At 40.3% G+C, this 14,352-nt stretch overlaps 1 protein-coding gene across 1 annotated transcript in view; it reads left to right on the plus strand.

Moving 5' to 3' along the window:
* The window catches only part of furinb (furin (paired basic amino acid cleaving enzyme) b), an 81,615-nt gene that overhangs the window by 33,288 nt on the left and 33,975 nt on the right, over positions 1-14,352 (plus strand). Inside the window, exons 3-4 of the mRNA XM_080505580.1 lie at positions 6,509-6,607; positions 14,057-14,152. Coding sequence (XP_080361706.1) covers positions 6,509-6,607; positions 14,057-14,152 — 195 coding nt within the window. The remainder of the gene's footprint in view (positions 1-6,508; positions 6,608-14,056; positions 14,153-14,352) is intronic.

The raw sequence follows: 14,352 nt of genomic DNA on the forward strand, positions 1-14,352 counted from the left end.
TTAGCCTCTATTCCAGTGTAAAATAATGAGCTTCTCCCACTAAGAGGAACCCCAGAGCTTCAGCTGTAATTAGTCCTGAAGATAGCAGCCCAGTGGCTCAGTGGACACCAGCAAGATGACTGTTTTAATAACCAAAGTGCTGGTATCACACCATACACGGAAATGCAAACAGCACATTTGCCATGTATTTAAACTTTAGGCAACCCAGAAAGCGCCCATTATTCTCGAGGTTGCAATATGCGAGTTTGGTGTAAATAAGCAACATAAATAAAAGGGAAGGCAGCAGAGAAAGCAAAGGGGCTGGTGGGCTGTGTGGCAATCAATGAGCTCTGCTGTGCCACTGACATTTCTATCTCAGATGTGCAACAGAGGCTGCTGCTGAGTGCCTTCCTCGAGTACAGAGAAAGAGGAGAGCATTGTGTTTCTCACACATTTATGCGCCTACTGAAGCGTTTTCCATCAAGGTTAGAGGGAATTATCGAAAGCATCATAGGTTGGGGATTATGGTCCTCTGTATTTAGAGTGAATTACTATTATTGCTGCTGTGTGTCTAACTGGCCATTGATGCCTGTTTTTCTTTGAAAGATGGGTGTGATTGACGCCAATTCCAATACGACTGATTTGCCACCATGCACTTTTTCTCGCCTTCGGGGAATACACTTAATGGAGAACTCTGTCACAGTCAATATCAGCATATTAGATCTTTAAGCTCCCATGCTGGGAACTGAATAATTGTATTCAATCCCTGTGCTGAACGCATACAAATACACATTGTGCCGTATTAGTCAGCTGGAATATACACACGCATACTCTCATTCTCCACAGTTTCTGCTCTGCCACCTCGCTGAATATTGGAATTCTTTTGAGTCTCCCCGCAGAATTACAATTTGGTGATAACAAAAATTAGATTCCATTGTGTACCTTTTCCAGCAGCTCTCACATGAGACAACTACAGAGTGCCTGCCATGAAGTAAATTTCATGCACACTTCTCAACAAGTGCAGAGCATAATATCATCCTTACGAACCTAATGATTATGAAAAGAAAACTTTCTTCCATTTGAAATCAGGTTGTAACATTGGAAAGTTGCCGAAGCACTTGTCTGCACGTACAGTGCAATGTGAAATAACATTAGATTACATCCCAGTGAAAGCGTGCGACATTTCTGATTTCAGCGCCACTGATCTGAAGCCAATCCCCCCCCTGGTCAATATTTACCTAACTGTAGCTGGAGGTGGCTGTTGACCAAGGCAGCCACCATTGTACAGATCAGGGCAGGATGGATCAGAGCGTGGGATGTAGAATGGGACTGTGACATTGCGTTCAGTCATTCTGGAATCTTAGCCCTCACCCTGGCTGATGGAGTCAGCAGATTGCTTACGTTCTCTACTGCATGGTAGTAAAAGTAGGTCCTCTGATGTTGAATGTCACGAGCAAAACAGTATCTTTTCAATTTCACTGCTCAATAATGGTTTAAGAAAATTGCATTGGTAAAAGATTATTAGAGAAGCGAAAAGCTCAATTGAAAGCATTGATCTGGTGAGTGGGCTGAGAAAATTGTGGAAAAAAACAAGTTGCATCTTTCGTGTGTCATGTAGCTTTCAGACTAAAAGGATGTTTTTGATGAGCGATCTTAATACCGCTTGCTCTTAAACTCGGCCAACTTGTTAACTCCCACATCCATCTGTATCGCAGAAGTGCACACTCTTGTACGTTCAAAGTAGTTCAAGTTGCAATGTCTAAATACTTGACACTCACATCAGATGAACCCAGTTTATGCAGCTGTAAGTTCAGAAATTATGTCATTTAAATACGCACAGAAAGTTCTTCGTGTGGTTGCACAAGACGATCCAACAAGAGCAGACTCAGATGAATAATTTTTCCATGTTTAATCCTAATTAACATAACACTGATGTAAGAGGATCCGTCTTGGCGTATATGCCTGCAGACTCACAGATGTATTCCTGCAAAGTCCACCACAAAAGAGTCTGATCCCAGTGTGGTGGCTGCTGTTGCATTTTGATTCTAGTGCTGTTTTGTGCCTTTTATTCACTCTTAACACAAGTCTGGATCTCAGGAGATGGCTTTTAAGTGAATCAGCCAAAAATGACCACAAGGGCCTTTTTCATATTTAGTATTCACTGCTATAACTTAAGCCTTTAAGGTGTCATGGGAGAAAAACTTTAGGGATCACATAGCAGTCACAGAGCTAAATTACATCGCAGGTCATTTGGAATTGCTGACTTGGAAGATATAAGTCCAATATAAGTTAGCTTTTTGTGTCTACTGGCTCCACAGGGAAATATGTGGCTCCTTAATTGCTAAATGCTCTGCTATATTCAACAGCTAGTTACTATGTAGTAGTGGATGTTCTGCCTGCTCGTGAATTGCGAAAGTCCCTTGTGTCATTCAGACTGAGAAACATTTCACCAGAAAATTCACTGCCTTCTGCTCCTGCTTGGTTTCCAATGTTGTGGTCACATGTTTGGACCATTCCTAGCTGCTTAAAGTGTCTCCCTGTCAAAGAATACAACAAAGGGATTTTCAGAATATGAAATAAGAAAGGTGAACACTGTGGAGGTCAAGCGAAAGAAGAAATTAAACCGTTGATATTCTCATTTTGTTATCTTTCATGAAAGTATCAGTTCTTTTCACTGTTTTTGACAAGCAGAGTTTTACTGATCCTTCTTTTTACTCTGCACTCTTTCTCCATTTGTTCGCATTTATGCGAGTACAGTGTGGTTTAAGATCATATGAAAAGTGGAGGATATAGGTTTTTGCACTCTCATGTTGAATTTTGAGATCGTCTCAAGCCGTAATCGCAATTAGAATTTGATTAATTGAGCAGCCCCAATGGTACGTTTTTGAAATTCCGTTCCTACTTAGAACCGAATTTCAGTACCCAACCCTACTTCAATGTGGTCGCTGGAGTACCATGAGGTCACATGGAGTTTGAAGGAGGTCATGTGTGATTGACCAGGACCGGTTGGACCTGGATTATTAAATATACTTGACGGAGAAGAAAGACCAAGTTTGTCAATGGGGAAGAGATTGTGGCATAAGAATAAGGATAAGAATTGAATTGCCATCCTCAACATTTTAATGGGTTTGCGGATAAATGATAACACTTTATTCTGCTTCAATGAAATAATAAACAAAATTCCCAACAGAAAAAAGACATTTTTGAAAATATTATGTGGCCTGTAACTTTTGGAATCCAACTTTCACACACACACACACACACACACACAGGGGCTGGTGAGCAGATAAATTAAGTGTTGGCTCCTGGCAATAAGGAGACTTGAAGGGAATGTTAAGCATGATAGTCGTAAACTCTATGATAACAACAATATATGTTGCTCCTTTTCTTAGGCTTTCACACAATCTGTGCGTGTGTGTGTGTGTGTGTGTGTGTGTGTGTGTGTGTGTGTGTGTGTGTGTGTGTGTGTGTGTGTGTGTGTGTGTGTGTGTGTGTGTGTGTGTGTGTGTGTGTGTGTGTGTGTGTACATATAGTCTGACTATATATGTGTTTTTGGCTTTACTTTAATTTCTGATAGATTTACACATTAACTTTTAATTGCAATCATTATTGTTGACCTTAATTATTTGATATATGTGCAGAACTGTTCAATGTGGTAGCATGGAACAGAAGATAAAAGCAAAAGTAGGAAACATTTGCAACTTCTGGCACAACTTTGGGGGAAAGTGTTTGGGCAGTGTGCCTCTAATGCAAACTCAGAGGAAAGTGGCAGGGTGACTAATGACCTACAGTGCTCTCAATTATTATCGCTCCCACACACACTCTGGCGCGCACCCCCCACCATATGATTTCCACTTGTTCAGGCTTTGGTGAAGTATGACTCAGTCGCTCTCATGGGCATTTACACCAATATTTCTGTCTTAATCTCAATTTGTTAAGATCCGTATTCGCCAGGCCTAAATGAGGACATCAGCAGCACTCTAGGAAATAGGTTGTTCCACAGAGAATCCACCCTGTTTGGAGCATGAACTCACTTTCTGCCCCACTGCAGTCAATGTGAAAGTGAGTGTCATTAATTTATTGGGTCGCATCTTTCATCACACCTTGTTTTCCGCATCATTCGGGAGCTTTTTTGCTCTGATATTTTTTAAAGACCAGGTGTCTATAAGGTCGTTTGCTTATTGTTTAATTTAATGGCTGTGTCATAAAGTCAGCCTCAACTAAAGACCTGGAACCACAGTGTCTTCACAGTGAGTGTCTTGTCAGAGTAATATGAATTCACCGTTATGCCCTCCCTAACAACATTACTTAAATTACTCTATATTGCTTATTTGGCATGTTTATATCTGCTTGCTATCTGGGCATTCAATCACTATCTTTTATTGGGAGGATTAAACACATAAGCTGTTTTCCCATGTCTATATAAGTTAAGAATGTATTTATGTGGATAATTCTTTCTCTTGCCCACCACATTTTTAAATCGCTCCATGATTGTATTTTCGCAAAACTGTCGCCGCAAAAAAAAGGCACCTGTTTCATGTCTTCAACCGTGATTGCATCTTGTGTGGACTCCAAGGGGAACGAAACAGATCATTTTTCACAAAACACAGGAATTTCACTGATTAACTGACTGATACACACTTTTTAATGTTAGAAATATCACACTAAGTGATTCAAAACCAAGTCGTAATTACAAATATTTGACAAATGAAGTCAAATTGGCTGGCGTGAGGATGGCAGCTTTTTGTCAGTGCTGCCAGACGAGGCCTCTAAGCTCCAGCCTCCAGTCTGGTCGGCTCGCAGACAGCCTGCCTGCGCAATCAGCTTGCAGCCCCAGGAGAGCCTTCCATCCTGCTGCGTCTGCTCTTCTCCGTCCTCGCACATCCATCCTGCCTGGTCGGCCTGTCAAACCCTGCCTTACCCCTCCCTCACCCCTCCTCCTCCAGCTTCCCTTCCTCCCCACTCGCCTCCTCCTCTGCCCCCACTCTTCCTCCGCTCCACTGGGCTTGTGAAGGTGAGCCAGTCCCCAGTGGCACTACTGTACAGATTGCAATGCTTCCTCTTCAAATGGAGGCTCCTCTCTTGTGAATTCCTGTGTAAAGAGTGGTTTGGATGTTGTTAATCTTCCTCTTTTTCCACTTATCATTTAGTTATTTTTGTTATTATGACACATTTATTTCTGGATATCCTTCTTAATTCATATCTAAGTTGCTCTCTGGTCAGTTGTCCTTTACATGGCCTGGAGATGCTCAGACCATTTGGTGTGTCACCTAAAGGCAAAGCTGATAAGAACCCCCCCAAAGCACACACACACACACACACACACAAACACAAACACAAACACACACACACACACACACACAAACTTTTCGGCCTGTTTGGTGACAGCTGCCAGTTGTTCTTCAAAGCTCTTTTATGAGCAGGACGTGTGAGGGAACAATGACAGCCATACGCGACATGCTTCGAAATAGCCCTAAAGTGACGTTATACGTCTCATAGATGTCTCTGATCACTTTTGATAGATAGCGTCCACCTTCGGCTGTTTCATGAATGCCTTTAGGCGCACTTTTCTACGTGACATTTTTATCAATCTGATGAAAGCCTAACTTCCTACATCCTAATTCCAGGTTAGTCTGATGTTTGCAGCTGTGTTGAATAAACATGTTCTGTTCTTGTCTTGTCATTTAAAAAGCCAAGGCTAAGTCACTGGATTTGTTTCATAGTCCAACTGCAAGGTTACAAGCACAATACTATCCAGTAAACCCCTTATTACTAATATGCTAATTAAATTTCACTGGTTAATCAAACTAAAACAACACACATCTCACCACAAATGTATCTCCCTGTTTATTAGCTCCACACGACTGCAATATATTTAAAGGTGTTTCTGATATGCTGCCACTCTGGTGTAGGTTATTGTGTTGCCAGTATATTACTTTCATGGGGATGCAGTAGAACGTGAAATATATACATTTATAATTATCTGATGTCTTCTAATAAATTGGATCACTGTAAAGTCAGTGTTTCCAACAAATATTTTACACTAGATCACAAAACACTGCACAAGTCAGCCTAATGAAAGGACACAACCTGGTGAGCCTTGTGAGCAGCGGGGTTTAGACATGTAACATATTTTTGTCCTGTCAAGCTTATTTGCTGGGTTCACATGTTATTTCAACGTGAGAGAGAGCGCGCGAGAGAGAGAGGACCCAGCAACTGTCATGTGACTGTCAAAAGACACTTATAGATATTGTGCACATGTCATGGTATAATAAAATATTTGTTAATTTGTAGTGGCATACACATTTATCCAAACAAATGGCAAAACAGTTTCTGGTGTATTTATGAGTATTGGCAGGAAAAGATAGAATCTGAAGTTCAAATGGACACGTCTGGTTTAAGCTCTTTCACGATGAACACTCTGCCCATTTCCTTGCGTGCACACGAATGCCTTGGTGAGCACAGAGTGTTATCTGGCCATCCTGTTGCAGCAGGTGAACTCATTGCCTTTCTCTTTGTGTTTGTGCAGGTTTTTGGAGATTATTATCACTTCAGGCACCATGCTGTGGAGAAGAGGGCTTTGTCTGGCCACCAGGGAATGCACATCAGACTGCAAAAAGAACCACAGGTAAACTATTGTCAGCTCTCACACAGCTCATTGTGGAAGTCCATGTTGGCAACAAAGGCCGAAAGACAGATTGGATTACACACAGAGAGTGTGTATATCACAAAGGAAAAGGGTTGCCAGCATCAGTGACAGCCTGTCAAACTCAGTATTTTTTGCAGTCCACATGTGTCCTTCTGTCTGTCCCCCTGACCCAGTCCAAGGTACCACATCACAGCAAATATGCAAAATAAATTCTTCCAACAAACACAACAGCTGCAACTGTCTGTGTTTGGCTCTGCTTTTATATCGCCATTTAAAATCATTATGTGCAACGATGTTGGTTCAAGAAAACTGGCTTTGATCAAACATCCAAAAATGGGAACATTTTCTAAATCATAATTTCAACTCTAATTTGGACATCTGGTTTTTAAACAGTGACCAATCACCAATTTATAAACAGCTCATAAGAAGTTGAAAAATATGTGTTTTACTATGTACCAGACGTAGTGCCGCCAGTATATAAGTGCCAAGATAGAAGAAAGAAATATTTTTTTCTATCAAGGGATTAGGAGATTAAAAAAAAGTTTAACTTTGCACTTATCTACAGTACTGTGCAGCTTCACGTTTTCGACACAATCTGTCGGTATCCACTAATCAAAACAGCCTATGTTGGGGGTTTTTTGGTTTTTATTTTATTTTTAGCCAAACAATAAACCTCCCAAATTGTTCAAATACAAAATCATTTTGTACCAACGTCGAAGGTTTGGGGCTTTATTGTTTCTGTGATGAGCTTCATGCGCTTGAGAAGAACTCATTAATCAGTATTGCTAGATAACACTCTTTACACTGAGTCACATTATCAGCATTGCACTTGAGTTTTGAGTACATCTAAATAAGCATCTCCAGCCGCCAGATCAAAGCCCCTTAACCACAGAGAAAATATTGCTGTTCAACACACGAGATATGATCTCTAAAAAAAACATTTTCGGGTGAATAAAAATGGTAATTAGATGAAAAATGTAAAGAATGTTACACTGCCGACTCATGAAGGCAGCAGGAGCTGATGTGAAAAAATCTAATTGTGCTGTCTATGCCAAGCACTCGTTGATAATAAGAAAATGAATAATCAACCCAGGGGTTGTGCGAGGGAAAAAAAGCAAATTCCCTTTTCCAATGGGCTTTATGCTGTGTGTGTGTGTGTGAGTGTGTGTGTGTGTGTGTGTGTGTGTGTGTGTGTGTGTGTGTGTGTGCGTGCGTGCGTGCGTGCGTGCGTGCGTGCGTGCGTGCGTGCGTGCGTGCGTGCGTGCGTGCGTGCGTGCGTGCGTGCGTGTGTGGAGGCAAGAACTTGTATGTACCAAGGTTAACACAGTACATTCTTCGAGTCCAAGAATGTCTAACCTTTTGCAAACTCTGCTCTTGGCCTTTTCTGTTCGTATAAAGATGAGATGCTGACAGAAGAAATGACTCTCCGAGCTGAGTGGGTAAAATGTCACAGAGGTCAGATCAACAAAAGCAGAAGAACTTCACAAATGTCACTCAATCTTTCCTTGGTATCTCAAATGATGCAGTTGGACCGGCAAGGTCAAAATGGTAGAATACATAATTTTTCCATTTACGGCATGTGATTGTTTCAGCTCTTCATCAACACCATCTAAAAGGTTTTAAATTCTTTAAGATGATCTTGCTTTTTTGTAATATTCATAAAATGCAATTTCAACTGTATCTAAGTTTGCAACTTTATCAAGTATTAATGTTAATATATGTTGTCTGTGCACAATAAAGAAATGATATATTGTGATTGTCAGTGTAGTATTACCGTACATTGTATTTGCCTACACTGCATTCCTTTTTCTGCAACTGCAGACTGTCAGTTCATTGTGGAGAAATTCTTAAAAAAGTCTGAAGTAAAACTGGCTGGCGAGGTAAAGTTTTACCACAGTGAAAAATAAAGATAAGCTTTTTTTTTAATCTGCCATATATTAGATAAGTATCGGGTTTTAAAATGAGAGGGAGATCAATCATTCCTTCACTTGATGTGGAAAAATTGCCTGTCTTAAGTCAGGGTCAGACTGACTGGCAAGCTGGAAAAGTCAAATATGTGTCAAGGCCTGGGCAGAGTGATATCACTGCATCTGCACAAGTCTGCCTTTGCCTCTCACTATTTTCAGCGTCGCTGCCACCAGACTCGGCAAGGTGCCTCCGCCATGTTTACACTGGAAACAAGGGAGGCAGCAGTGGTAATTGCAGCATTTAAAGTGAATTAAGGGGCACCTGACTGGTGCTAAAAAGGGGGCAGTACCTGAGTGAGAACAGACTCAGACCATCTGTAGCAAGGTAGGTCTGCCAAACAGCCCAAGGACTACAGCCCAAGACAAGCAGGCTGAGGAAAGGACTCATGTGGCCTGACAAGCGCTGAGGCCTCAAGACATCATTAGTGAGATATGGTGACATTCCTTGGGACCGGTGGTGTCAGAGGTCAGGCTAAATGGACACTAACAAGTCTCTGAGCATATGGGTTCACAGGTATCTGTCTTGACACTGCAAGAGAACTATGGCTCACAAATGATTGTGGTATTTGTTTTGAAATCTCAGGAAACCTACAGTAAATGGGATCTGGTGTGGTGACTTGAGGTATAGATTTTTTTATTACTGAGGTGGATTTAATGACATGCTCGCCCTCAGCTTGGTATGCAGTATTAAGGGGCAAATTACAGAATGGATTGCCTGTAAGCTGCACAAATTAGAAACACTTAACTGAAAAAATAATTTGTTTCTAATAGTTGGTAGAAAAGGACCAAAGCCAATCAGCAAAGATGGACACTGTCTGATCTGAATGTCATTTACAAAACTAAATGAGATATAGAATCTTGGAGTTACAACTTGAGCCCTCACAGCAAAGCCTCTGCAGTAAAACCTTATCTTATTTAAAGACATTTCTTTCAAGAAGGGAGAGTCCATCTCACGCGTTCATCACTGCCAGGAAGCCATGAGTTCAGGTTAAGACACCACTTGAACCTTCAGCTTTTAATGGCATCAGATTTCTGGCTGAGAAACAACAGTTTACCTACGTAGCACCTCGGCCAGGAACAAAGAAAACCTTGACCATTGCCAAAAGCAAAACCTCTGGGCTTATGTGTGTTTATTCAAGTTAGTATTTATTTGTGTCTATGAGACCATCTGATCTTTGTGGAGGAAGTGGAAGAAAAGGTTATGCTTCACTTGGTTCAAAGAAGACAGATTTAAAAAGGCAATGAAAACGTAATGCTCGGGATTTGGATTAGTCATTGCTGAGCTTTGAGCTTGTTATTATGCTTCCTCTCTGTAATCCAGCAGCTGTAGCTCACATTACCTCCATTGTCTCCCCTTCCCTGCTCCATGGTGCTAACATGCCACTTATCACCATTCCCTTTGAATAATCACACAGTGGCGAGATGACATTGGCAGCTGCATAAGCTCTTACCATTATGCTTGCAAAGGTTGTTTGTCATCACCGCTCCACACCCCACATTCGTTCTGTGACAGGAAGAATCGATTTGCTTTTGGGTGGCTGGTCTTGGTTTTGTAGAATCTGCAGTGCAAGGCAGGTTACCACATATCATAATTTGGAGGGACATGCATTACATCTCCCTCATCTACTCATTTGAAGTGGCCCATCTGTGTCAAGAGTATAGGGAGCTGCACAAGGACACACTAGACATAGTAAGCAATATTTTACATTCATTGTCAGCAAATTCCAACACAACAGACTAAAAACCAATAATGCATTAGTTTGTGTGTCAATAGTTTCTGACACCAGCTGCTCCACCCTCCCACCCAGTCGCAAGAGAAACTAAGTTGAAAAATGGAAATGTTAGTCACAGTATTACCACTGGAGAGGTTGGGAATTAGTGATTTACTGAGGCAGAAGAGTGTATGAGGTACCATCTCAAGATGAAATGCTCATAATAAAATAATCATAAAAGTGAAAAATTATTTGAATTATTTGCCAGGGATACTGATAATGGGATGCAGTTCATCATGTGGCAAGCTGTTACTCATCGACTTCCTACCGGGTCCACTGGCATATGTCATCTCTCTCACACATTGTCAGTATTGGTGTTTTGTCAATTTCTGTTATTCAAGGTACAATTTACACTGTTGATTTGTCCTAAGGCTAATTATTGGACCTCACAGTCTCTACCTGGAAGTTTTAAGTTCATTTGAATGTACATAATATGTACTAACAATAAACTGGGCTGGATAAGGAACACCAAAGCCCTTTAGAAGAAGGGCCAAAGCTGACTCAAATTTTTTATTACGTTTTAGATTTTTGTTGTACTATTTATATCTTAACTTCTATTCTATTTATTGTGTGGAGCAGCATAATTTCACTGTGGGATTAATAAAGTATTTCTATTCTGACCAATTATGTGTCTGTGGGGAAAAAAATATTAAACTATTTACAATAGGATCCTTTCATGCAAATGTTCAAATAAATTGAGATGAGCAGAAATGATGTTGCCTTTCAGAATATACCTGTTTTCTACCATTCTTGATCACTTAACAATTCTGTGAGCATCTACATATATATGAATATTTATTTGTGACAATAGTGGACTGTGCCATTCTAATTATTCGGGTTATTAACAAGTAGTCCCTTGTATCACTCGATAGCCTTGATATCGCTCTCATTTTTTAAAAGATTGAGGTCTCTCTGTTATAGACTACAGTTTAATAGCTTTAAAATGCTTTCAATTTGTAGTCTTGTTAAGTATCTTAAAAACAAATAAATTAGAAGTAAATTATTCAATTGGAATTTAGTAACAAATAATTCCATCCAGTAGTTCATTTCAGGATTATAAAATGGTGAGAATATAAGCAATTACATATGCCAGTGAAATTGCACAATAGCCACTATGTGTAGCAAATCATTTTGATGTTTGCGCATTTTTGTAGCATTCCATATACATGTTGGTATTTCAGATTTGATTGACTTGAGTCACAGCAAGCTTTTCATTTATATGGGATTCAGGCCTAAGCTGATTGTGGCATTTCTTGTCAGACTTCAAATTAAAGGGCTCCCTGTGGAGTTCACTGGTAAACAAGCATGTTTGTGTACACTGCTACTCTTGGAAACACATAGTGGGTATCCTTGAGCTCTAACAGGCAAATTGCACATCCTTTCTCATTATTGCTAACAAAAAAGTGTATTGTGAGTATGATCAATGGATATATTTTTGACTTTGCGCCACTTGGTTTTCTCCCACTTTTTTCTACCTTACAAGCAATACCAGCATGGCCTCTTCTTAGTCATCAGACAGGAAAGCCCTTAGGACACTGTGCAAGAGATGGAACAAACCGTTTATTGCTCAAGCAGATTACAGTCCTAGCCCATGTGGAGATCCCTCCTGTTTCATGATTGCTTCTTCTGTGCAGTTGTGTTTGTCTAGTCTTTGTCCTTGTCCCAGACCGCAGGGTAGTGCTTATTTCTCTGTTTTGTAATTATCCTGGATCACTTGGCCTCCAGGAAGAATTGGTTTACACCTTGTTTTTCCAAGCTTTTGAGCGTGTGAGTGATCTTATGAAATTGTTGATGTTGTTAAAGGGTTTACACAACATAAATTTTACTTGATCTCAATTTTCTCAAGATGATGCTAATTGGCTCAGCTGTAAAGTGATTATGCTGATGTTTAATCATCAGTCGTAATGAACAGTATGAATGAAAGACTTCATATCCTTTCCAATATGACAGTATCAAGATTTTCGTTTGATTCATGTATCGGGTTGTAATTTTGTCCTGGTAATAATGTGGTGGGCAGTGGGCAGCAGTGCAATGAGGTCACTCATGTGCAGTTATAAATGCAATGAAATAAGATAAATGTTAATTAGCTCAGGGTCATTTGAATAAGGTTAATGGTTTCATTCTCTAAGGCAAAGTTTTCAACTGAGTGTTGAGCTCCAGTCATGGCAGCTGCGCTGAGCACATCTTCATTCAAGCCACACACTTTATAGAAGCATGAAATCAACCAAGTAGAGGAGAGTCGCCACTAGAAATAACACTGAGCGAAGCAAAGAAATGGCCAAAAACATAAAACTATGGGATGGGGAGGGGGGAGTGAAATACTTAAATAACAACTTGTGCTGTGACAATCTGCCAGGTATTGGAAAAGAAATCCACCAGTTTTGAACAACTTCACTCCAGTGTTTGAGAGAAAAAAAAGGAGCAGGTTTAAGCTTTGCCACCTTCAACAAAAATTCTGAAGCATTTACTGTTGACGATAACATTGCACAGCATGTGTTTACCTAAACTGCTGCAGAAGATGCAGTGTTTGTGCTACGAGCTCACTCTCTCTTCTATATGCAGGTTATTTGCAGGTACTTATTGCTTAAGTCGAGGTATTGGTTTCAATTGGTTAATCATTGATTCACTCACAAATAGCCGAGTTACCTCCTCCCTAATTAGAACAAATTGTAGTGAAAAGCACATCAAATCCATCTTTCTCTGTGTTTTTCCAGTATGTTCACCCTTTGTTCTTAGATCACACTGATTGTATTTCAATCTAACGTCCAAATCAAAACATAACAAAATTGTGAAAACTCACATATTTCTCTGTTTGCTAGACAGCACTGTGTAAACATCCACCTGTATCCTCCCGTCTCCAGCTTTTCCAACGTGCAGCACAACAAACACACCAGATGTTGTCTTTGTTAATGAGAACCTGACAGATGTTCATGACAGAGATCACAGTGTTCTGAAGCACATTTATGAGGAAGAATTACCTATTAAATTTAGAAAAATGGCCGCAGTTATCAGAAAATGTTTTCCAGCTGGGATATGAAGTGCTAAGATGTTGTGTACAAACGGTAAAATGATTCCAATTCCGATGAGCCTTTCAACTGTCAGTCACGGAATATACCTGTCAAATTGTAGAAATACAAGTATGAGTACAAAAACTGGGTAAACATTTAATTACTTTTTTTTTTTTCTGTGACACATTTTTTGATAAAAATGTGTCATTTTGTTTTCTTGCTCCCACAGACACTGGAAAATGACATTTGCTCTACCTGTGATAATAGCACAGCTTGTCACCTTACCTAACCAAGCCTGTGGAAGTCACGGCAACCAAGATGACTTCAAAGGCCTGAACTCCGGCTCGCTGTATAGTCGCCACTTTGCCTTTGCATCTGAGCAATGAAATAAATGAGATTTTCCTCACATCTCTGCTTCTCTTTCTAGTTATTACTTTTTGAACACAGCTGGGACTGTGCTTTTCAACGTCTTCTTCTGTGGGAAATTGCTGCGGTGTCTGAAAATAGAACATTAGTAATGACACAAAATCATGTGAGGATAAGTGTTTAAACTGCGATTTTCTTATTCTTAGTGGATTGTGTGTGTGTGTGTGTGTGTGTGTGTGTGTGTGTGTGTGTGTGTGTGTGTGTGTGTGTGTGTGTGTGTGTGTGTGTGTACGTGTATCTGTCTTGGCACCACAGGTCCTGTGGGCAGAGCAGCAAGTGGTGAAAAAAAGGAAGAGGCGTGATGTCTATGAAGACCCAACAGACCCTGATTTTTCCAAGCAGTGGTACCTGGTGTGTAATGCTCTCGTTTCTTTACATAAAACAGCATACATGATGTAATTTGCAATAGCACCCCTGCTGATGTATAAAAGCGACATTGAAGTATTATGAAAAAGAAATTCAAGTAGGTCCACAGTCAGGGAGCCTGTATAATGAGTTTTCATTTTTATTTCATTCTTTCAGAATGCCACATTAAATTGAGTGGTTCCCGA

Source organism: Blennius ocellaris, assembly GCF_963422515.1.
Source record: "Blennius ocellaris genome assembly, chromosome: 11".
Taxonomy (NCBI): domain Eukaryota; kingdom Metazoa; phylum Chordata; class Actinopteri; order Blenniiformes; family Blenniidae; genus Blennius; species Blennius ocellaris.